Genomic DNA, 26,204 nt, shown 5'->3' on the forward strand with positions numbered 1-26,204 from the left:
TTCTCAACCCTGTCCTCCCTGTCTCATCCTGTTTTTTCCAGCAGTGGCAAAGTCACTTTGTGCCGCATTCGTACACCTGTCATTTCCGTGATGCTTTCATAGTCTCTGCTTCACTTTTGGCCTCCGTCAGCTCCTGGTTCATCACTTTGTGTTGCTGTGTCATATTTCTAAACGCTCGAATTTCTGTTGTCCCCAGGCCGATCTACTACATTTTCTTTGAATGTACTGCATCATTTATTTTTTTTTTTTTAACAATTTTCATCTGTTTGGTTTTTTTTTTGTTTTTTGTTGTTTTTTTTTTGCCGTATGTTTGTCTTGTTCCTTTTCCTCCCTTTTTTGTTGGTGACTGTTACAGACCGTGTACTACTACTGCGTTATTGTTGTTGTTGTTATTCCTACTACCAACCTCTGAATTGAGTTTTTCCTGGACCGTATATTTAGGCTAATGGTGGCTCGGGCATTATTTCAGGCTAAAGGGAATTCTCTCCTTAACGTAGAAGCTCCTTGTGACCCAGAGTGTGTGCGTGTAAGCAAAAGAGAGAAATTGAAAATGCATGGTCATTTGGCCTGTCCTCCTTCCGAGCCTGCAGAGATCGGCGGTTCCTTGCATTTCAGGATTTCTCGTCTCCGAGGGCCTCATCACCGTGCATGCCTCAGGCAGAGATGATGATTCTGGTTGGTTCCTCATTGACACACCTTAGAATTCGCCAGTTAGTTGGACACCCGTGCTGTCCCACGATTGCCCAGATCCCGCATAGCTGTCTCTGCTCTGGCTTACTGCAGCCGCACTGGATCCGGTGGCATCTGGCAGCCCATCTGGGTATCCTGCCATTTGGGATTTCCGAGGACTCCTCATTTCATCAGAGATGGGCTTATTTTCTATCTCACAGCACCCTTGCTGCCTGGAGTGATTTCTGAGAGGAGAAGGGGAGGGGAAATCCATTTCCATTATGGTGAAAGCAGAGGTCTTCTCTGACTCTCCAGGACTCTTTAACCTTGCTGACACAGCTACCAGTGTGTGCACCGGAGTCGGACCTGCTGTAAAGACGAGTTGGAGAGTTACTGGAACGGAGCCAGGCCCATGCAGTGTAGTGAGAATGAACGGACAGGGTCTGGAGCCTGAATTCAACATAGTGAACCGATGCCTTCTGAATGCAGTGTAAATAAAAGCCCCGTCGCTGGGCTTCCACCACGCATGGGCAGCTTTGATTGCTGTGTTGCTTTTAGTGAGGTCTGTGTCCGTGCTGGTTGCTTGATTGACACGCTGGAGTCAGACGCGCAACTTCGTCTCAGCCTCCGTCAGAGGGACCGCAATGAACCAAACCCAAGGGAAGGAGGGGGCAGGGACAAGAAACCCGATACTCACTGGTCTCACCGTCCTCTTGTCCTGATCTCGAACTTCTGCGGCATTGTTTCCTTGATTCTTCCCAACTGTTGTGAGCCGGCATTGTTATTGTCCCTTCTGACAATGGGGAAACTGAGACAGAAGAGCCTACGTAAGGGGTCAGCCAGCAGTCAGTGAGCGTTAACTCTGCAACTCGGGTCGTCTTTTCACGCCTCCGCCACCTGGTGACCGTGTTCCCTGAATTGGAGGCGACTCAGCTGCCCCCCGGGGGTTCTGTAAAGTCAAAAGAGCCACAGAAGGGCCTCCCAGCTGTTTTGTTTTCCTCACTCGAGTGGGGGCTGCTCCTTTCCACGGGCCGGGGGCCACTTCTCAGAGCGGCCTCGTAATCACACCCGCCACTTACCGTGGCCTGTCTTTCATCTGCAGTTTGTAGCCGGTAATTAGTCCCTGTGGGGTAAGTCGCTGTCTCACTTCGCAGGTGAAGCAGCCGGGACGGAGAGGGCTGAGCGATTCTTTCTTCCCGGGATCAGCAGTGAGTCCCGGGAAGAGACAGTGGACGTGGGCCTCCCCATCCCAGGCTTGGCCTGCGGCCCGGGGACCCTTCACTTAGGTGCCTTCGTAACCCGCCTGGGGAAGGATGCCTCCCCTCGCCCTTCTGTTCCTGCAGTGTATTCCCAGACACGCCAACACAGGAGGAAATGAAGGGTCAATCGAGGATTGAATACACAGGAAGCTCGCTTTCAGTGTTTGGCTTCAGGTTTTTCCGACCAGGAAGATAAGACCATTTCAGCGAAGCATTGCCAATAATGACATTTTCTCTGTAAAAAATTACACTGAGCGGGTTATGGGGAAAGGCATCGGCTTGTTTGGGAGAGGACTATCAAACAGTAGAAAATGAAGATGTGTTTTTATTCTATTGGCTATTTTTAGTTTCAACAAGAAATAGCTGTTTTTGAAGTACATAAATATATAACCAGACAAAATATGGCCAGCTTTAGATTTACCAAAAAAGTTAAACAATTACCCCCCAAGGTATTATTTTTAAATATTTACATTATAATGGAAATAGCTTCAGATTTCTCCCAGTGCGGTCCAAACATTCTTGGAGAAATCCTTCTTTTTCTCCTTAAGTGACATTTTAATATATAATATTTCAAATGTAATGTTATTTTTGGAGTAGCAAGTATGCAAGCAACAAGGGAAAAAGAAAGTACATACACTTAATCTGCAGGTAGGTGTCCCAGCACTTTTCTTTTTTGTATGTGAAGCCCATTATCTCCTATGATAACTTTGTTGACAGTACCCACAAATATATTTGGAGCCAGGTTTTATAAAATAGATCCAGAATCATACGACTAAGAGACCCCGGCTCATGACACGTGTCAACCTTCAGATAGATGGTACATTTTCTGTTTTAAAGACTCAAATAAAACTTTTCACATTCTTCTTTGGGGGAAAAAAATTACATTTGAAGTCCTTTTTCACCCAAACACATTTTGAGATAAGAGCTCACAAGTCTTGACATTATTTCATTTTGTTACGCACATCTGTCAAGGAGCTGAGATAGGATACAGCTACTGAAAACTGATGATTGTGGAACAGAGAAACTTGACAGCATTTCATTCCCTTTATGTTCTGATTATACATTTATCAGAAAACCTGTATCTCTTCTAGTTCCGCTAGAAATTGGTAGAATTCAAGAACTCAAAGGCTTGGCAAAGAACTGTCCTATTATTTGGTATCATCTTACATTTTAGAGAAGTTGCTTGGTTGAGTCATTGTTAAAGCTTTTGCTTCTCTTTTCATTCTTGTGGCCCACTATCCACAGATCCCATTTCTATAGGCCCTATAACTGCTTTGCCGCACAAATTAAACACTGGGATATTTCATACATATACGCCAGCGTTTCAATGCTTGTCAATCAGAGTTTATAAAATACAGGGATTACAACCTGATATTAACATCCAAATCTATTGTGCTCATTTTATGCGTGAAAATGAGAAACCCTCGTACGGACGCTAGATTCCCCGGCCTCTTTGTCACCCTGTTTTTAATTTATCTCCGGGTTTTGAGTCAGTAAAATGATTTTGCTTTATCAATTTAATGTAGTGATAAAACATATCTGTGAATCAGAATGATCAGAAGCAAAGTGGAGCTACGCGTTGTTTGGCATGAAGCCCAGCCCCGCCGAGGGGTTAATAGGGCTGCTTCCCTCACTGAGGGGAACACATCCCTGTTTTTCTAATTGTACCTCCACTAGTGATGTGATGTCCTTCACATGAAGAAGTGGACGTAGACATGCATCACCGTGGGGAGGAGGGCTTGAAAGCTTGTAAACGTGTTGTTTTTATACCTGTCTTTTCTTCTTTTTTTTTTTTTTTTGGTACAGGTGTACTTCAAAAGGAATTATCCAGATATTACTCACAGTGACCATGTGGTTATGAATGCTTCCAATGGACAGCCCTCAGCCTTTACTATTTTTGAGACAGCCCTGTGATCCTACCACAACATCAAGTCGATTCCAAAGGCATTTTTTAAAAATAGTTTTTGCACTGTGTAACTATATATTGTACTTTTTTTTTTTACACTAGCAAAAAATATTTTACACACGCAAGATGTTTGGATTTTTTCCTCCAACTTCACTCAATGATTTCAAGCTCTAGCAGGATGATGTAATATTTTTTTATTTATATGTTAAAGTATTTTTTTTTTCTTCTCCAAATCACAGGTGCAGGACACCAGTAAAAGCTGTTAACTAGGTTTGGTGCCTTAAAGAGACTTCAGAGCCAAACCTCATTTTGTTACGTATAAGACAAAGTTGTCACAGACCTTTTTTTTTTTTTTTTTTAACTGCCCTCCCAAATTCCATATTACTTGCCAGCGATATCAGGGATTCTATTTACTTGAAGACTGTGTGAAGTTGCCATTTTGTCTGGCCACTTCCTTTAACATAACTACGATCCATTATTTCTCCCTAAAGGCCTCTGGTTGAAATCGTACAGAAACAACTAATAGGAAAAACTTAAAATACACTTAAGTGACGTTATAGTGACAAAAAAAGATACACGCTTAACATACATGAGGGCAGTATTTAATTACATGTTCTGAAAGACAAGGAAGAGAAAATAATGCTTTCTCAACCCTGGAGCCCCCATAGGTGATTTGATCGTGAAGGACGCAAGTGTGATCACCCATCATCTTCTAGATGGACGCGACTCCAGCATGGGGACCGCTGTGGTCTGACGACTCTGCATGGTGACGTTTTCAGAGAAGGCCCAACCGCTAGCTGAAATTCTGGACCGCAGAGCGGTCGTCTTACTTGGGTTTCTGGTTTACCGATGGCTGTCTGCTGACTATAAGCCTTTTTGGTTTAGACTTTCTTGAAATCCCTTTTGTACTGCATGTGCGGGCTCTCCTGACTTGGTGAGAAGAACCAAACATCGTCGCCAGCAATGGCTGTAATTGGGCAGCGTGTTCTCAGGGTGCACCCGGGAGGCTCCCTTTTATGAACCTGCCCAGGTTATTTTCCTTCTGACCACTAATAGCACTTTGTTTGGGTCTTTCTGATTCGTGAATCCGCAAACCACTATACTTCCAAGGCCTGCTGCACTTTATCTGAACCGTGGGTCTTTCGTCTTTCCGGGTGGTGGCTGTGATATGGGAGTTCAGATTGCTGAAGGTCTTACGGTTGTGGTTGCAAGTGGACTCTCGTGACCTCTAGAGTAAGGGGTAACCACCCTGCAGTTGGATATGTTAATCGCTATGCCCTCACACAGCAGATTTTTGGACTCTTCAAAGAGAGAAACTTGTTTTGTAGCATCAAGCCTTAAAAAGCAAACACAACAAACGACACAAGATACATCGAGTGCAGTCGCTGTTCGACTCTTCGTATTTAGAAATAATATGGTGAATGTTTAGTAAGTTGTTCCATAGTCGTGGATAGCATTTCAGGAGACTGAAATGACAACAGTGATGATAATGAGGTTTGTTAAAACAGTGGAAATACTGGAAACGTGTATGTGTTTATTTGGTCTTTAGAGGTTAAAGGCAGTTTTAAAAGCATGTTTCTCTTTTATTTCTGTTTTAATGTCATAGCATTTTTTTTTAATTAAACAAAACTCATTTGAAATAAATGACAGTTTTCATCTCCATTCCGAGGTCTGTGTTTTGTTCTTAGAGGGATTACTGACTCACGTCCTTGCCGTGGAAAGCCAACGAGTTTTCCAGAGATCAAAAGATGTCTTCATTATCAACTGGTTCTCTTGGCTAACTAGCTGTACCAAATATTCTGTAGCTAGGTGGGTTTCAGACAGGTTGAAACAGCTGCTATCGAAGCCTGGTTGCACCCCTTCCAGGAAGGGAGAGAGTATTAGCTTATGCCCTAGGCTTGAACAAGTAGTAAGTTGTTGAGGTTTTTGTTTTTCTGAAAGGTGACTTTGCCCTGAACTAACAGGAAACATTGATTGCTGCTACCCTAGAACACTGTAGAACATTGGTTCTCAAAGTGTGGTCCCTGGACTTAGGAACTTGTTAGAAATGCCAGTTTTTGTGTCTCTTCCCAGGTCTACTGAATCAGAAACGGGGGTGGTGTGGACCAGTAATCTGTCTTAAGCCCTTAGGGTGATTCTGATGCAGGCGAACGTCTGAGAACCAGTACCGTAGAACATAAAGAGCTAAAAGCTCATTAAGAACAACACAGAAAAGCCCAATTAGAGAAATGGACTAGAGACTTGAATAGGCACCTTGCAAAAGAGAATATCCAAGCGACCAATATCTGGAAGAGTGCTCACTGTTATTAGTTACCAGGGCAATGCAAATTAAAACCACAATGAGATAGCACTAAACACCCACTAGCATGGCTAAAATTAAAAAGAATACCCATTGAGTGCCCCTGGAGCCATGGGAACTCTCACGCGCTACCGTGTGTTATAAAGAAGTGTGTATCGAATGAACAACTTTGGAAAACACTTTGATGGCATTTACTCAAGCTGCACACCTTGTGATCCATTAATTCTACTCCAAGTGCATACACGTGTCCTCCGAGAGATATGTTCGAAGATGTTCCAGAAACATAATTCCTCGTAGCCCCAAACCGGAAATAATCCAAAAGCTCATCATCAGCAGAAGGAAAATACACTGATGTGATAAACAGTCCACACCGATGGAAGCGGTTAAACCACATCGACGACACAAGTGAATCTCAAAAACCGAAATCTGCCCCCAAAAGATATTTATGACTCTGTTCATGCAAAGTTTCAGCATAGTTCAAACTAGAGGGTTCAAAGTCATGACACTTGCTTCACTTTGGGGAGGTGGAAGGTGTTGGTAATTGGGGGAAATAGGGAGTTTCTAGGATATATACGTGTTTTTGTTTTTTGGTTGGTTTTTGGTTTTGGCGGTGGTTAGATCAGTATTGTGTTCCTTCATTTTCTGCACTTCTCTGTTGATGCCCTTTCTGCAATTCAGGGGGAAAAGTTCTCAGCCTTGTTTTTCTTGTAGACTCTCATTCACATCCAGTGACTAACCTGTATCTGGGAAGTTACTTGTGCTGAGTTCTTAAGACACGAACTTGGTGAAGCCTTGTCCTGTGACCCATAGCTAATGGCCTCATGTGAAGCTCTTGGTATGGGAGAGGTCCGGGTCTGTATTTTCTGTGGCCAATTAATAAGATACATTCCACTTCCTCTCTAAGGAGAAATAAAAAAGAACCATAAGAGCTTTCCGGGTTCCTTTTTAACAACCACTTTATTGAGGTACATGGACATACAAAAAACCGCATCTTTAAGGTGTACAACTTGATGGGTTTGGAGATCAGTATATGCTCATAAATCATCACCACGATCGATACCATAAACTTACCCATCACCTCCAAAAGTTTCCTCCTGACACCGTAATTGGTTGCTGCCTTGTGAATAAATAAGTTAATTCATTGCAGTGAATTAGACTTGTCAAGGTTTGTGATAATTTGTTTAGTGAATGGTTAACTTACCAGCTGGTTACCTTGTTCCTGTGTGAGCTGATGAAAATCTGTTTTTCTTACAGAGGATTTGACCAGAGATTACCCGAGTATTTGTATCCTACCTAATTCTGAAAAGTTTAATGATGTTTAGAAATCCTATGCCTTGAAGTGTGTTAAATTTAGCACCGGAACGTGAAGTCACTTTCCACAATTCTGTTTTGGAGTGTTTTCAAGATACATTTTTACTCTAGAAAACGTATGACATTCCTGGCCACCATGTCTCAAGGGGGAAAAAAAAAGTTTGTAATTCCTCTAATGTAGTTCAGGGAATGGTTGATGTATTTTGACCAAAAGGTAAGACATCCTTCACTTGGAATGAAGAAAACTAAGAAAGTGCAAATTAAAACAGCAAAAATTCTAAAAGCCATGTTAATGATTAACCCCGTTTTAGTGATCAACTGAGTGAATTCTCAAAAGATCTTTTATTAAAAATTGAGTATGTCAATAAAAGGAAATTATATTCTTCATCAGAAAGTTTTAAACTACATTATCCACAAGTACAGCCTGAAAAATTGTCGTAGGTTTCCTTAAGAATTGCGATGAATTCATGGATTCACTTCCACAAAATATAACAGGTGTTTTCATGGGCATGCCGATCCTTATCAAATTGAGTATTTTTTTTTAAGATTTATTTTTTTTAGAGTGTGAGCACATGGGGGGCAGGGGGTAGGGGGGACAGGGGGTAGGAGGGGCAGAGGAAGAGGAAGAGAAAATCTCAGACTCCCCACTGAGCATGTTGCCCCCTTTGGGGCTGGATCCCACAACCCTGAGTTCGGGACCTGAGCTGGTATCAAGAGTTGGACGCTTAACTGACTGAGCCACCCAGGCGCCCCTCAAGTTGAGTATTTTAAACAAAGGATAACCACATTTTCAAATCCCCCCCCCCAATTATTAGAATCTTTTTTGATCCATGTTAGTTTGGTTCTCTGGCACACAGACTGCAAGGTGGACTTGCTGTTGGGGATGTTTATTAGGGGTGCCCTTGAGATCAGTGCTTGTGGAATCAAGAGGGAAGAAACAGGATAGGGCAGAGAGAAAAATGAAGCTGGAATGCCAGCTGGGTGACTTCTCTGACCCCTCTGGGGGTTCTGGAGCTCAATGGCCCATCAGGGTTGTCCTGCCATGGGCCGATGGCCAGGCCTTTAAAGATGCCCCTGCCTTGATTGGCCACTGCATATGGGCTGCCCCCAGAAGGGCTGGTGGCTGGACGCTGCCCCCTAGCAGCACTTCCAGCAGCTGGAGCCACGTCCTTGAAGGGGCGTCTGGGCAGAGTATGTCCGTGTCCACGTGGTGTGTCCCAGCTCTGGAGGGGGATGATGAGGGTGTGCTGGCAGAGGACTCTTGGTGATTGACTAAATGATTGTCCTCAATACCCTGGTCTAAAAAATAGAGGAGAGTATCCATGGAGGGGACGTAGGCTCATTCTCTAGGGTCAGCGCAGTTTTCATCCCTGCTAGGAAGCCATCTTATATCCTATGTATTTTGGTAATACCCGACCAATCCATTTGCTAAGCTGAACCATACTTGATGTGATGACCTTTGGTTGCCATCTTGAAATACTTCATTTTTAAACAAACGGCCCTGCTTTCTCATCTTGCCCTGGGCCCTGTAAATTCTGTAGCCTACCCCAACTAGAAGTATGTGTAGATGACCTGTTTACTCACTCAACCAAGAGCTTCTACAGGCTTGAGCCGTGCCCCCTGTTTTTTTAATTACATCTTATAGCACAGTGCCACATAGGGGGTGTTCAATAAATGTTTGCTGGAATGAATAATGACAGAACAAATCTTCCTTTAAAAAAAAAAGATATTTATTTGAGACGGAGACCGCGAGCAGAGGGAGAGGGACAAGCAGATTCCATGCTGAGCGCAGAGCCTGACGCAGGGCTCAATCCCACGACCCTGAGATCATGACTGGAGCTGAAACCAAGAGTCGGACACTTAACTAACTAAGCCACCCAGGGGCCACGGAAGAAATCTTCCTTCTAAACTTTATAATTCTGACATTGTAAGAGGTAGCCTGGGATGATAGAAAGCCCTGGTTTGGAGTCCCACAGATCTGCACGCCAGTTCCATCTCTGCCATTCGCTAGCAATGTGGGTGACCAAAGAATGTGCCGTCCAGAGTGGGAGATTTCTGACTGAAAGGAAAGCATGAAGCAGCCAAGGTGCCAGGGCAATAAACGAGCGCCATCCTCGAAAAAAACAGGATATGGTCACCCTCTGGCCACATGGCCTGCCTCCCATGCTTGGGTTTCTCAATCTGTGCGAACCTCAGCTGCTTCATCTGTAAAGGGAATATCTATCCTTCCCTTGCATAGCTGCTTTGGTTGGGATGATCACTGGACCAAGAGCACCCAAAGAAACAGGATTGAATCATTGACTTGGATGAGAAGAGGGTCCCCCTCTTCCACCAAGAGAAGAGAGCAAGGTGGGTGTGGATGAAGGTGGGTTTGCGGACCATAGAAGGTGCATTTGTGGAGCTCATCATCTGATGGCCTACACCAAACTGTTCCTACTTCACATGGAGTTGAAAGGAAACAAGCCCAAGGTCTGGAGACAGTCTTGCAGGTTCAGATACTGGCTCCTCTGTGCGTTGGCTGTTTGGCTGTGGACCGGAGCTCTACTGCCTGCTGATTGCGGGATCTTAGGGTCAGGAAGCACACTATGCTTCAATCCTTTGTAAGACTGAGGTGGGGATGGTACTTTGCCCAGAGGGCTCTTGCAAAAATTAAACGAGACTGTGACACAGTGTAAGGTCTGTGGACTAGTGCCTGCCCATGAACTGTACTAGGACGTTCAAGAAAACTAGAAACACTTCAGCCATTTGACATTGCCATGACATCCACATTCTGGATTGGTGGAATCTTGTCCAACAGGCTAGAGACCAATCTGAGTGTTGACCTTGCGTGGTGAGGAACATGTAGCCTGAGCCATCCCCCAGCCGTGAGCAGTAGAATCTGTGTTTGCAATGGACTGAAAATTTAAAATAATTAAATAGGGGTGCTTGAGTGGCTCCGTTGGTTAAGCATCGGCCTTCAGCTCATGTCATGATCCCAGGGTCCTGGGATCAAGTCCCACATCAGGCTCCCTGCTCAGTGAGGAGTCTGCTTCTCCCTCTGCCTCTCCCCTCCCTCTCCCTCCCCCAGGCTTGTGCTCTCTCTCTCTCTCCTCTCTCTCTCAAATAAATAAATAAAATCTTAAAAAAAATAAAATCATCAAACTGATTCTAATTGAGAAGCACTGCTTTTCAGCGGTGCTGAAAAGGTGCTTAGCTTTCAATAAATACTAGCCTCTTTATTGTTACCATATCAGGCAAAAATTATTCCATGGTATTTATGGTTAAAATTCAACCTCATAGGCTTTCAAAAGTCTCTACTATGCATTTGCAATATTTAATGACATTAAAAAGTTAAAAATAACTAAATTCCTGCTAGAAGTTAGAGGGTTTTTTCCCTTAGTCTAAAAAGATATTTTAAAACGATACCATGCATGTGTTTATACCCGCTATATTCTTTTTTTTTTTTTTTTAAGATTTTATTTATTTGACAGAGACAGCCAGCGAGAGAGGGAACACAAGCAGGGGGAGTGGGAGAGGAAGAAGCAGGTTCCTAGCGGAGGAGCCTGATGTGGGGCTCGATCCCAGAACCCCGGGATCGCGCCCTGAGCCGAAGTCAGATGCTTAACGACTGCGCCACCCAGGCACCCCTATACCCGCTATATTCTTGAATCTACAGCATGGCCTTGGAGAAGGTACCTGGGAACACACCAGGCCACTTTAAAAATCCTCTGAAAAACTTAAGGTTTTATGTGTAAGCTTTTGATTTCCCTTCAAAAACAGAAAGAATATGGATTAACTGAGCTTTTTGCTTTTTAAATCTAATGTTCTAAGGAAAATAACCTCATTTTCCCCTAAAAACTAAAACAGCAGTCTGTATTGAAAAACAGAGAAGCATATGTTTATTTGATTTTAGAACTTAAAAATAACATTAATAAAAGGAATAACATGCCCCAGCCCTAAAAGACCTCCGTGTATACTCCAGGCCCATCTAACTTGCCTTGGGGGTCAACATTGGGATTGTAAGATTCTTCAAGAAGAACCAAGATCAAGACTTAGATACACTAAGAATGTTTTACGGAAAGCTTACATTGGATAGTTTTGACTAAATTCAGTCTTTCAGCAACCATGCTCATAAAACTAGCCAACTCACAATTATCCATCCCAATAGATGGAAGCTTTGGGTATTCCAAAACAGTGTCTGATCCAAAAGTTAATCATATTTAATTTTGGAGGGCATTACGTGAAAAACATTTTTTAAATTAAATTTTGCAAACTACTAGACAAAAATTAAAAACGAGTCTCTTTGAGACAGAGTTTATATCATGTTAAGAGTGTTGTAAGAAAGGAACAGTCAACAGAGGATTGAGGATTTTTAAATTTCAATTTTATAACACAAGGGCTTTTAAAAAATCCATGAATCTGGGGCTCCTGGATGGCACAGCAGTTAAGTGTCTGCCTTCAGCTCAGGGCGTGATCCCGGAGTTCTGGGATCGAGCCCCACATCAGGCTCCTCCACTATGAGCCTGCTTCTTCCTCTCCCACTCCCCCTGCTTGTGTTCCCTCTCTAACTGGCTGTCTCTATCTCTGTCAAATAAATAAATAAAATCTTAAAAAAAAAATCCATGAATCCACACTGATTCTAATGAGATAGGTGATACATAAAAGAGAAAGCTCCCCCCCCCCCAGTAAAATACCGACTAGCACCTGTGGAACGATTGACAGAAGTACCACATTGCAGTCCTCACTGTCAGAATAATTCAGACGCAGTCCAACACTGGCTGCTAAATGAATATAGGGTGAATGGGTTTGGGGGGATGGGGGGGGACAGGGCATTTTCAGAGACTGAAAGTATCTTCTCAGACTTATTAGCTCATAAGGGAGGAATTGTATCTTTAAAGTGGAAAAATCTGGCAGACACCACCCTAACCAAGTGAGCAGTTAACATCACCAATAATGGACCACCTGACACCCTTGCCCCTTGATGTGTGAGGCAATGACCACATCATAGCATTTCCAGGGTATTTCTGCCTCTCCACTAAAGGAAAAAAAAAAGCATAACCTCAAGTCCACAGACAAACCCACTCAAACTGAGGACATTCTGCAAAACAACTGGCCTGTGCTCTTTTTAAAAAAAATTTTTCATTTTTAAGTAATCCGATGCACAATGTGGGGCTTGAACTCACAACCCCAAGATCAAGAGTCACGTGCTCCACCGACTGAGACATCCAGGGCCTCTGGCCGGTACTCTTTCAAAATGTCAATGACAATTAAAGGTGGAGGAAGTATTTCAGATTAAATGCAAAGACATGACAACTGAAAGCATGTGTGATCCTGGATCCAAAAAAAAAAAAAAAATCATGACAGTCCTGAGACAATTGGCACCACGGGAATAAGAATTGTATAGTAAATAATAGAGTTGTATCAATATTAAATTTCTCATTATTTTCTCATACCGTGTTATGTAAGAGAATGTCCTTTTATTCTCAAGAAATACACACTGATGTATCTAGCAGGGAGGGGTTATGATGTCTGTAACTTACTATAGTTCAATAAAAAGGATATTATATATATGTCATATATTATATAACATATTGTATATCATCCTGGATCAGAAACAATATGCCTATCTATCTTATCTATAAAAACAGAAAGCAAATGTAGTTAAAAATGTTAAATGAGGGGTGCCCGGGTGGCTCAGTCGTTGGGCATCTGCCTTCAGCTCGGGTCACGATCCCAGGGTCCTGGGATCGGCCCTGCATGGGGCTCCCTGCACAGCGGGAAGCCTGCTTCTCCCTCTCCTTCCCCCTGCTGGTGTTCCCTCTCTCGCTGCGTCTCTCTCTCTGTCCAATAAATAAATAAAATCTTAAAAAAAAAATGTTAAACGAGTGATGAAAGATACACTGGAGTTGATGAAAAGATGAAACTTACACTGGAGTTCATTGTATCATTACTGCAACTTTTATGTAGACATAAATTTTTTTCAAAATAAAATTTAAAAAAAAAATGTTCCACAGCGCAACCACGAAGTGAAGACCCCATATCCGGATAAGCCAGCGTTGACCCTATGCAGTCTATAAAAATCATCAGACAATTTTAGTTTTGTGAGTATGGTTGGCACAGCTCCCCTCGAGCTGCAGGGTTCCAGTCTAGCCAGAAGCGAAAGCTCTTCTTCACGAGGGAGCGTGTGAGTCAAGGTGCTTCCTGCTAACAACATTATTTTTCACGTAGGCAAGATACAGCATGATGTGATCTTTTAAGAATATAATAATGTCAAATGCAGAATCACTATGGGCCAAATTTCCAGGCCTGTTATTCACTCCATTGTTGGAGGGAGCAGCCACCTGTGGGATCCCCCTGGGTTCTGAGTGGAGGTTCTGTCAATAACAGAACAGCGGTAGGAGTGGATGCCTGGGGCCTCCACACACAGTTGAAACACCGAGTGTTGTTCATTGCCGTTCAACAGAAACACTGTGGACGATTCCAAACTCTGTGTCCTGGTGTCAATTCCTCTTCTCCAGAAGGCTCTCTCTCTTCCCCGTGATACATAGATACTCCTATCCGGAGTTGGACCGGTCAAGCTTATCCTGGTATGCAGTTTCCTGATCTGAAAATGAACTAACTCCTTTCCATTCGTTTTCTTAAAGATCTGGTTTAACCGATCTGATTCTGCCACCAGTGAACTTTGTAAGAAAGCATTGTGGCTAGGTGGATGCTGCTTGTAAATGTCATAACCAAGACAACATACAAACACACAAGACAAGGATATTCATTCTAGAATCCCTTTCCTTCAAATAGGAAACCAATTTCAAGAAAGTTCACCTTGGCAATTTGAAAGAATGCTGAGAAATAGGGATGTCTGATTTTACAAAACAGATGAACACCTCTGGTCACTTTACAGTTCTGAAAAGTGATTTCTTTTACTAAGAATCACTTTTACAGTTGATTTCTTTTACTAAGTATTTCTAGTTTTTCTTCCTTGCTGTTTTATGGTGACTATAGTGAAAATAATGAGGGTGCATTATGTTCTTCAATTTGCCAAAGTTAACGCAGACAATGCTTACTTTTGGCAAGGGCACAGCAAACCGAGCACTTTCAAAAATGCTGGTGGAGGTGTGAATTGAAAACTTTCTGAAGAGTCACATAGTAACACGTTAAGGTCCTTAAACTGTTCCTATATTTTGGCTCAAAAATTTCTTGGAATCTACTCCAAAGATGTAACTATAAATGCTAACAAAAAACCCCTACATTCAAACCTATTTGTTGCAATATTACTTGTAATATCAAAAATGGAAATAAGCTATATCCCAGAAAGGATCCAAATTTAGTATATTCATGCAATAAAGTATTAAGAAGCCAACAAGATAGTCTTTCCAAAGATAATTTAATGATGTCAGTAAATACTCATTTTATAATATTAAATGAGAAAAATCATCTAATTTTTAAACATCTTGTAAAGCACATTTGTAACTTTAAAGCTCTCAAATTACGTAATCAAAATATTAACAATAGTTATTTCTGACTGGTTTGATTATTGCTAATTTTTATTTTTCTTCTTTATTTTCACTTTCCAAATTACCTACAGCAAGCATGGGTTAATTTTAAGGCCCAGAAATTACGTAAAGAGAAGTCACAATGCCTCTTTCAGTTAGGATAGTGAGTTTATATTTTATTTATGAATAATGTCTTATCTGTCCACGCGGATGCTCCTAGCTTCAATATCTCTACATCAGATGCTAGGCTACCTCATGAGTTGTGCGCTTCCGCGGAAAAGTTTTGTCTCATTGTCTACGTATGGTTCCAGTGTTCCTATTCTCTAGCAATAGCTGGCCAGTTCCAGTTGAAAATTCCAATGTTATTCCCATTAAAAGTGCAGACCACGTGAATCCTGGACTTAGTGAGGCTTTGCATTCAAAAACAATTTTTGAATGACACTTTTAGGACAGATAATTACTTCTAAAACGTGGAAATCTTTTTTTATAAAGACATACATGTCACTATGGAAGGGTTAAGAAGAAAACCAAGTTAACAGTGATGAGCCCAACCTACCTTGTCCATGCACCGTCCAAACAACGACAATAACAGTCTGGCTATGTATCACATTAGTTTTCACTGAAATGTTGGCTTCTAAATTACACAATGGGTCTAAATTTGCTACCACATGTCTTTGGGGGAGGCACCTAAAATCAAATTATTGGGCAAAGACAAATGTTTAGGCAAATTTTCCCAGAGAAACTTGGTGTTTCCCCATTTTGTAATAATGTCCGAGCTTTGGATTTATATGGGTAGGGGCAGAAATGCAGATGACAGCTAGGAGTCTAAGACAATTACTTGTTTGGGTGGCAATTAGACTGTCAAGTCTTTCACGAGCAGGTGGGCTCCTGGGGAGAGGCTGAGTAGGTAGACTGTATCAACAAGTCAGCTCAGCCGTGATGTCCGTGCCCGGACACGTGCCGCCCATGGAAGAGGACAGGTTAGCCGTCTGTAGGTAGCTTTAGGTTCTCTTCCTTGCTTTCTCGCCTTTGTTCCCTCTCCCACTAAGTAGAACATGACTCCAGCTTAAAGAATTTCCTGACTATTGGTCTTTGGATGGAGACAGTACAGTCTTTTTGAGAATCAGTTCCACTCCGAAGCCAGCAATAGTTACCCCTACCTGATAAAGATATCACTATGTTCATTTCATCAGTGCCAGGAGCCTCTCTTCAAAGCTCGGCTTTTGAGTAGGTAGACCGGGTACTCACCCATGTACTGTGATTTCAGGAGCCCTGGGAAAATCCTTTACACAAAATATGTCTCCCACTGATGCTTGAAGGGCGATGATTGGTGATCCATCCATACGGATACCTTGTGCTCTTCCCTTTTAAAAATAAGATACTGTATTCTTATGAAGGGGTAAAACAGGAAGTCACTAATATTTTAGGTGAGTGAGTTTACTGTATTGCTTTCTCCCTAACGGAAGAAGAAATGGATACCCCACATGATTTTGAGGAAGTGGTATTCAGAAGCCGTCTGGAAGGGAGAAGAACTCATCCTTAGTAAACAACACAAACCTTACCAATAAAGATATTTCAACAATCATGTCGCATAATCTCAAACACAATAAGGAAATTGCCAACAGCCTGTATCACACACAGGCAATTGAGTTTGGCTTGACTGTGTATAGACAAATAGACACATGTGACCCCCAGCCACCTGCCAGTCTTGCCTATTAAGCTGAATTATCCTTCAAATCCATCCTGAGTCCCAGATGGTTTAAGGATCTTGGAGGATTTGACTTGGAGTTGATCATTTTGGGAAGAAGGAACTTGAAGAACCAGGCTGGCTTAGTCAAGAGAAATTTCTCCGCCTTAAGGTGCCAAGGGAGTTTTCAAGGCCAGCCAGTTCTCTTTTACCAGAGCCTGGCTAAACACGGCATCTGGACCACAGTAGAAGAATAATCAGTGTCAGCTGAAAGAATGAGTGGCTTTCATACTGAGTATTGTTGAACAAGTTGATCCTTGTTTCAGGCAAACAACTGTCATGGGCATCTCAACATCAAAAAATTCAGATGTAGTTCAAACTTTTAGATCACTGGAGACGTGTATTTGCGTATTAAGTGTACTATTTATGCCAATTATTTCTCTCTGGTTTTTCTCTGCTTTAATGTAGAAAGTATCTACTACTGGCAGGTCCCACCCTAATATTTTCCAGCTCAGAGCAAGAGAACAAATAGAGGCCCACATAGCATATGTCTAAATAGGTAAAGCTAAAATCAAAGTAACACAATGTTCACTAAAATACGTTTTCTCCTCCCATCTTGCAAACCCTTCAGAATCACCTGGAAGGCCTGGTTCACATTTAGAATTCTCGGATTCTCCAAGGTCTGGGCTGAAAGGTGGAAGTGTGGGGAGAGCTGGCCCACGGCCACAGCCCACACCAGCAACAGCCTCAGTCGCACAAGTCAGGACACCCCCTGTGACAGAGGAAGTGCTGTCCCACCCCCTACCCTGGCCAGTAGGCTCTCCCAGGCCCAGGACAACTCCTACCACCAGTGCTGCCTGATGACGTGGCCCCTTTGAGGGTGGAGTCAGGCAACAGGTCCGTGCAAGGCGTCCTTCAAGTGGGCTGGGGCCGTGGGGGAGGGCCATTCCGGCATCCTGGCTGCCCTGAGGAGGCTAGATCAGTGCTTCTGCATCCTTAACGGGCATAAAATCCACTTGGGACTCTTGCTCACGTGCTATGGGTCAGAGGGCAGGGCCGGGAGCCCGAACTGCGCAAGCTTCCAGGTGATGCCGACGCTCCTGGCTCGTGGACCACGCCGCGCACTGAGCCCCCGAATGAAGGGGCTCCGGAGAGCTGTGTCCCTTGGCTCTCAGACACATCACCCCGTGGAGACTGGCCTCTTGCCCTGATCTAAGGGTGGTTCTGGCCCCTTGTTGCCCGTGTTCCCATTGCTTCAGCGGGCTCTGTTCCCACAGTGCGAGGCCCTGGCCCCCCCCAGTTCTGCCCCCACCCGCTTTGATCTCCCACCCACTCTCCCCAAGTCAAGTTTCTCTTGGCTCCTTTCCCTGCAGTGTTCCACTCCTTCCCCCGCTTTTCTCTTACGCCACAAAACAAATGTAAAAATAACATTTCAAAAATATTGAAAATGAATGATGATGAAATCGTGTTTTTGTTTTCTTGGGACCTAAGCAGACTAAGAACCAGGGACGCGGTCTCTCCAGTGCCCAGCTATTGTTCGGTAAGAACCGCATCTGCTCACCCATTACCTGAAATCAGGATTTCCAAACATAAACTCGTGCTGGATTAGAGCAGGCTGGATTTTCCTCCCGCATTTTCACTTTGACAAGGCTGTGAAAACTGCTATCTCAACATCTAATGGAATCAAATAGGCCGCTAAAAATATCTCCTGCGAGTTTGTGTTACAAGCGGGAAACTCCTCTCCCCGTTCCTGCCTGTTACTCTGATGAAGCTTAATCCTTAGACTTGTTTTCAAGTATTTTTACTGGTTTGTGTTCTTTTCTTCTTCCAAGGCTGTTTTTCTCTATTTGCCCGAGTTATTTGAACAGGTGGCTTTGCAAACCTATGCTAATGTGAGGCTTTTGTCTGCTTTGAGATTGCCCAGGGAGTCGTTTATGGGAGAAATGTTTCTTTCTGGCTAAACGATTCACACCTGTTCTAATAACCACCCTGTATTATCCAGGGCGGTCTTCTCTGGCTGGACCCCCGCTCCGCAGAGGCGCCGCTGACCACAAGGCGGCACGAATCCACCTTTTCCTCTTTTTTCGCGCACGTGACGAACAGCCGAGGGCCCAGTCATGCGGCTTGGGATGGGGGGGGGGGGGTCCCCCGGGCTCTGTCCGGACGTAAGTGGACCGGAGGGATCCCTGCTGCGAAGGTTTAGGGGGCCCTCCCCGGACTCGCCCAAGGTCGTGGTGCAGGCGGGCGCGCGAGGCCTCTGGGGAGCCGCAGCACACCCAGGCCGCCGGCCCGAGCCGGGTTCCCTGGTCCCTTTGTCCAGGGCCACCCCCAGCGGGAGCACCGGGCGCGGGCCCGGAGCCGCGCTTGGCGGGCGATCAGAGGCGGGCGCCCCGGGACGCTCGGCGCGCGCGCTCCCTGGCCGCAGATCACAGGCGCCCGCCCTCCGCCGGCCCGGCCCGGGAGCCCGCCTGCTCCCTGGAACGCGATCACAGGCCGCGCCTTCGGGCCCCGGGGGCGGGGAGGGGCGCGGCACGGCCCCGGGGCAGGGCGACCGCGGGCGCGTTCCCACGCGGGGGTCCAGGGCTCGGCGAGGGCTTCTCCCGGATCACCCGCAGGGGGTCCTCGGCCGGTGCGAAGGCGGCGCCGGGGAGAGGGGGCAGTCCTCCGGACTCCGGGGCGAAAGGGAGGACGGTGCTAAGCGGCCCCAGGAGAGGCTGTGCTCGACGCCCCGCAGTCACCGCCCGGCGATAGCCGCCTAGTCAGGGGCGCGCTGGGGATGGGCTCTTCTAGAATGTTTTTTGAGGAATCTGCCCTCTTAGGTCCCCGGCCACAAGAAAAGAAAGAATGAAGTGCGTATGAAGTAGGCAGGCAGGCTTGGATCGGGTTTAAAGGGATCGGATCCTGCCCACAACCCCGGGTGTGACGATGCCCGGTTAGTTCACCTGTCATCCCGCCGCTGGTGGCCCGCGCGCTGCAGGTGGGCTCCCGAGCCGCCTTCCCTGCCTCCCGTGTGTGTTGGGGGCCCTCAGGTCCTCTAGCCCGCCCTACAGGGGGCGTAGGAAAGCTGACCTCCGGTGTGTGGATGTAGGGTTCCCACTCAATGGACAAGGCCACGCGGAGCTGTTGGAGGGAGTCCCTCCGTGCATGGGCTCACCAAGCGTTACCTGTAAACGAAACCAAATGGCATGTCCAGGAAACAGGCAGTGCTGTCTTTCAAATTTATGGAGGGGGTGGGACTAATTAAAGAATTATTTTAAAGTGGTACTGCAGGAGGACACGAGACGTGGAGCCCTGGGTGTTAGAGCAACTGATGAATTGTTGAACTGACGAATTGTTGAGCACTACATCTGAAACGACCGTGTACTAGGTGTTGGCTAATTGAATTTAAATTTTTTTAAAAATGAGGTGTTACTGAATTCAGGGTAGCGCTCCTCAAGAGGCATTTGCCCCATCAACAGAGCACAGCAGTGCCATGCGATTGTGCTGGTAGGTGGCGTTGTGGTTCCCTTCTTGGTATCCATCCTCACCACCGCCAGTGAGTGGCAGCCTCTTTGGGCTTGGCCGCAAACCTGGCTACACATTGGAGCCACCTGGGAGCTTCTGCGACGCCCAGCAGCTCCTATAGCAATCGAATGGGAATCCCCGAAGTGGGGGCTGATTGTGGAGTGGCGTTGAGAATCGCAGGTGCAAACCATCGGAGGACTCCCATCCCTTTGCCACAACGATGGGGTCACAGATGGGCGGCCGCCTGAGGCCTAAGCCAATGAGCTTATGATGAGGTGAGTGGCAGGGAGGAAATACAGGGACCCAGAAAGAACATAAGCAAAAACACAAAGTGTGAAATGCACTGTATGCGAGAAATAGTTAAGAGGTTCAGAAGCTGGAAAGAGTGTACATTATGAAAGGTGGTCGATGATGAGGCTGGAAGACACGTTGAAGTGTTTATTATTTAGAGTTGTAACTGGCGTGGCATATACATTTATTTTACAGGGAAAAGAGAACAAATTGTTTAGCCTAAAATGTACATGAGCAGCTTTGGTTCTTGGGAAGGTGACCTTGGTGTCGCTGTGGAGTAGGGATCTAAGCGGAGAGAGGTGAGGGCCCATAAACTAATCAGATGGGTGCCATGGCTGGGAAGAAATGTGTCGAGCTGCGGAGTTATTACAAGACATTCCAGAAACAGATGACTTCCATGTCACTCAGAAGAATGTGATCTTGGTATAGAATTCTTATCTTCTTCACAGTGGCTAATAATGTTTTCTAAGGCGGAAGCACAGAAGGAAGGCATTTTCCAAACTTTTTTTAAACTCCACGACAACATGAAAAATTATAACTCACTGGCAGAACATTATCAGGAGCTCAAAAAAATGACCATTTAAATTCAAGAAATTATCAAAATTTCATTAATAGGCCTTTTAAAAGTGGGTTTATTAAGGTAAACTTTATATAACATGAAATTTGTCAATTTTAAATATGCAGTTTCATGAGTTTTGAAATGTATGTAGTCATGTAACCAACACCATAATCAATATAGGTAACATTTCCATCACCCCCAAAAGTTCTCTGTTTCGCTTGGAAGTCAAGCCCCTTCATCTACCTCTAGCTCTTGGCAACCACTGGTCAGGGTTCCATCCGTACAGTGTGGCTCTTTCCAGAATATCCTGTAATGGAATCATACAGTGTAGAGCCTTTTGAATCTGGCGCCCTCACTTAGCAGAGCGCTTCTGAAATGCATCCATGTTATTGCATTTATCGGCAGCTAGTTCGTTCTTAGGGCTGAGTAATATTCCACTGCATGGATTGATCCATCTGTCAGTTTATCCATTCACCAGCTGACGGACATTCGGGTTGTGTCGTGGGCTCCAGATCCATCTGCATCCTCTTCTCCAGAACCTGTGAAAATGACCTCACCCGGCAAAAGATGTGATTGAGATAAGGAGGGAGAGGAAGACTTTGTCCCGGGTTATCTGGGTGGACCCTCTGAGCCCTCTGGTGTGCCCTCAGGAGAGAGAGGCAGAGGGAGTTTAGAGATAGACCGTGGAGGAGCGCAGAGAGAGACGCAGCCAACGCCCGCCAACGCCGATAGCCGGCACTAGCAGAAGAGGAAGGGCTCTCCGCTAGGGCCTCCGGAGAGACAGCCGTCTCGCCTGCACCTCGATTTTGGGCTTCTGGCCTCCAGATGGGTAAGAGAATAAAGGTCTGTCATGTTAAACAATGAATGAGAATGCCAGCTTCTCCACATCCTCAACAACACCTAGTAATGTCAGTTTTTTAAAAAATACATGTCGAAACTTGAGGTCTAGCATGTGGTAATGTCAATTTTTAAAAAAATGTTAGCCATTCTCATGCGGGTGTGGTAGTGTCTCATTTAGTTTTAATTTGCATGTCTTTCCTAGGTAGTGATGTGGAACGTCTCTGCATCTGTTTATTTCTTTGGTGAGAAGTCCATGCAAATCTTTTGCTCATTTTTTTTTTAAGTAGGTGCCACTCCCGGCGTGGAGCCCAGCTCGGGACTTGAACTCACGACCCTGAGATCAAGACCTGAGCTGAGATCGAGAGTCAGATGTTAAACCGACTGAGCCACCCAGGTGCCTTTTTTGCTCAATTTTTACTGAATTGTCTTTTTATTATCAATAATTTATATGCCTTTAATATACACTATCACAGACAAGACCTTATAGAAATACAGCTTTATATTATTGAACAACTATATGACAAACTATGCATAGAATAAACGTCTTTCAGTTTATACTTTGTATTATATTATACTGAACAGACTTTTAATGAACTCTATTTTATGTCTCTTTATCAGGTATTAACATTTGGAACAATGGGGCTGAGTCAGAACTTCGTATCAGGAGCAACATCAAGTCTAGTCATTTACGCTGTTTTTGTTGGAGCGCGGAGGGTGTTGTAACAAAGGGAAGAAGAACACAAATGGCATGTTTTGCAATATTTGGGTATCTTTGCAATGGGCTGCTCCAAAAATCATTAATTATTTCATCTTGGAGAGCTCACCTTCCCGTTTTTCAGGATCTGGAGGCTGAATTACTCATCCTCGCTCTGAACTGTTCAACGCTTTGTTCAGAGCCATAAGATCGGCTTTTCGTTAAAACTGCCTTCTCTCAGCTACACCTATGAGAAAAGCTGGGTGCGATGCGCGTTCTGACGGAAAGAGCGCTGAATACTCTCACACGCACGGGCGGAGGTGACGGCTTCCTAACGGGCCGCGCTGATGGAAGAGAGCGCATGCGCAGTGAATCAGCGCGGGTGCTTGCGGACCCTCGGGCATCATCCCTCTGTGTGCACCAGCTCACCCGACTTCCTCGTCTCCCCAGGTGTGTTGTGCCATTTTAGAAGGTAGAGTACCTGAATTTAATAATAACTGCTATATAAATATACTTAATATTGGTCTTATGTATTTTAAATACATTTTAGAAGACATCTCTTTGCATAGAATTTTTGTTTTAAAGAATTGCCCATTAAGGAGAAAACCACTACCAAACTGATTCACATCCGTTATTTTATGGAATTTTTTCTGAACTCTAGATCGCTTGAGTTCAAACGTTAGCATGTGTAAACGTCAACTGGGGAAGGAGTTTGCGACAGTGCAACCCTCTCCCACCAGGAATTCTGAGTCTCTGGGTCTGTGTAGGGCCTTCCCTGTTCTCCCCCAAGTCATTCTGAAGATTTGTCAGGCTTTGAGAAGCAATACATGCGGCCCTCAATTGTCTCAGGCTAGCAGCTCTGTTAAATTTTCTGATAGTGATTCCTTCTGATACAGGGGTGGGAGTTCAAAAAATTATCGTCTGGTAACAAGCGGGGGGGGGGTGGGGGGCATAATTTGAGGAGCATATAACATCAAGAAATCTAACTTTTTAAATTTAATTTTAATTTTTTAAAAAAGATTTTATTGATTTGTCAGAGAGAGAGAGAGAGAGAAAGCACAAGCAGGGGGAGCGGCAGGCAGGGGTAGAGGGAGAAGCAGGCTCCCCGCTGAGCAAGGAGCCCACTGCGGAACTCGGTCCCAGGACCCTGGGATCATGACCTGAGTCGAAGGCAGACGCTTAACCGACTGAGCCACCCAGGCGCCCCTAACGCTTTTCTTTTTTTTCTGAAGAGCACAACAGTATGTTGTACACATCAGCACCGGGTATGAAGTATGAACCGTAGGCTTAGCTGGAGCCTCGCTGTCCTGGAGAGGGGGAGAGCTGGTTCCACGCCCTTACCCCCCACGAACGGTCTGTCCACAACTTCCTCAGATCCAAATGAAAAGGAACACTCGGGGATCCCCATCCAGTAGATGGGGCCCCCTCGAGGCTGTGTTGGTTGGTTGGTGGGGTGGGTCTTTTCCTGGGCTTTGCTGGGACTCCTCGAAGGGAGGGCAAAGTGGCAGGTAGCAGTCTCCAGCCTTCCATTGCCCATCTTTAGAAACAGGGAAATCCCTACTGGTCACGAAGAGGTTGGAAAACCCCTGGACTGGATACATTTCAGGGCATTTCAATTTTCCAATTCAGTTTTACCTACAACGTAACACTCAATGCAGGGAACCTTTTGGTTAGAGGAGAAATTGAGAGAAAAGGGAAAGAAATATAGAAATATTATTAATAAAGACAGCAAACAGAGAGATGAAAACAAAATGATTTTGCTTAATGATTCAGTCTCCCCCTCCTCTTCTCTCTCTTTTTCTGTGGTAGGCAGAATTCTAAGATGTTCCCCAAATCCTGGCCCCTGGTGTAAACACATATTTTTCTACTTAGTCAATGAAACACCAATCTAGGTATTGCTGTGAAGGGATTTCGCAGATGTAATTAGTCCCCAATCAGTTAGTTGACTTTAAGATAGGGAGATTAACAGGTAGGCCTGGACTCAGGGTCTGGAAGTGAGAAAGAAAGAAGTCAGAGAAAACGGAAGCATGACAGGGACTGGCCAACACGGGGATGGCAGGGCCAAGTGACATGATGTGTGGGCCACCTCCATCTAGCTGCTGGGCAGGTCCCGCTGACAGCAAGGAAACAGGGTTCTTGGTCCTACAACGCAAGGGACCGGATTCTGCCAACAATTGGAATGAGCTGGGAAGCAGAATCTTTCCCAGAGTCTCCAGGGGAGAAATCAGGCCGGCTGACACCTTTATTCACGCTGTCCCCCCAGACCTCTGACCTACAGAACCGTGAGCTAATAAACGGATGTGGTTTTAAGCCACAGAAGTTAGTGGTCAGTTGTTATGTGGCAACAGAAAATGCGCACAATCTCTGTCTCTTTATCTCCTCCATGTTTTTGTCAAGGGATCCTCCCCTGGAAGATTAGAAGTTTTACAATGAGTGGATCCCTAAATTTGGTGCCTTTTAGGGAATTGGTTTAACAAGCTTAAAGTCCACATCGTTATTTTGCAACTTTAGTCATGATGAAGGGCCTCAAATCTTGCCTGGCTATTGGGAGGACATTAAGTCAAATTCCTCTCTCCATTTTCTCTTGTTTTAGCTTTCCTTCCTTTCCACTAAATAGCCTTTAATAGCAAATTTATCAAAGTCTAGAATAATTTGATTTGGGTACTCAACTGAACACAGTGTATTACTTCAGCTGCTGTGGAAAAGGATAAGTGGCCCTAAAATGAGGGCAAGTACGCTGTTTCCAGCGGCTGGCCAACCACGGACGGGAAGTGCTGCTTACCCTAACGAGCCGCTTTGCAGAAGGGCTTTTAAGTGGGCAACAAGATGGCAGAGAATTGAGCCCAGACTGTGACTTCAATTAAAACCATTTCAATGTGGGCGCACCCGTTCTGAGACCTCGAGCCGATGACTCAGCCTTGGTTCATGCAGGATTATAACCTTCATTTCTAGGGCTGTCGTGGTGAGTAAGTAAGATCATGCATGCAGCCTACAGTAGGTGCTCAATAAATGCTAGATTATCAAAGGTTAAACATTTTAAAGCTGCCAATTTATATATTGTCTGCAGCCCCGTCTGCTCATTACGATCACCTACGCAACTTGAAGGGTCTGAACGTTATCTCGGATCTCCCGAGTCGGGGTGGCCCAGGCATCTTGACTTTTTAAAAAAGCTGTTCGGGTCAACACCATTTGGTCAGTGGCGCTAGTCACGGGCTAGCTCACCAGCACTGCGTTTGCTGATAGGCCAGAGCTCCGTGGGCTAAAGGAGGAGCTAGAAATCATGTGCTTCTGATCCCAGAGTTTAATTTTCGTTTTGTTCTGGGGTTGTTTGAAAGCTAGTCATGATAAAGAGCCCAGGCTCTGTGGACAGACGGCTGATTCTAGGGCTGGAGCAGGGAGTCTACAACAGGAGCCTGGAGCATCTGGAAATAGCAGGAAGGAAGGAAGGTGCTCAAAACAAAACAATGGGGCCGCGTCAAAGGGACACAACCTGTCCCAGCTCACAGCGGCCGAAGCCGAAACAATCCGAGTAATAAATGTTGGATTGTAATCAAAAGTATAAAATCAATATCCAGGAGTCCACATTGATACGAAAGAGTCATTGAATAATTCAGTAACTCGGGAGAAGAGGTAAATACACGGTACAGAATTCCAAATAGTTGATGTCGATATCGCCCCTCAAGGAGAGGGGGATCACCCCGCCACTCCCTGAGTGT

General features: G+C 44.9%; 1 protein-coding gene across 4 annotated transcripts in view; it reads left to right on the forward strand.

Moving 5' to 3' along the window:
• ABCC4 (ATP binding cassette subfamily C member 4 (PEL blood group)) overlaps positions 1-5,496 on the forward strand; it is a 235,102-nt gene extending 229,606 nt beyond the window's left edge. For all 4 annotated transcript variants that reach the window (XM_087865049.1, XM_045810951.2, XM_087865048.1 and 1 more), the window contains one exon: positions 3,735-5,496. In XM_087865049.1, coding sequence (XP_087721175.1) covers positions 3,735-3,842 — 108 coding nt within the window. In that variant the 3' untranslated portion in view covers positions 3,843-5,496. The remainder of the gene's footprint in view (positions 1-3,734) is intronic.
• The last annotated feature ends 20,708 nt before the right edge of the window (positions 5,497-26,204 follow it).

Source organism: Ursus americanus, chromosome 10 (genome assembly GCF_024610735.1).
Source record: "Ursus americanus isolate L20-20 chromosome 10, mUrsAme1.1.p, whole genome shotgun sequence".
NCBI lineage: Eukaryota > Metazoa > Chordata > Mammalia > Carnivora > Ursidae > Ursus > Ursus americanus.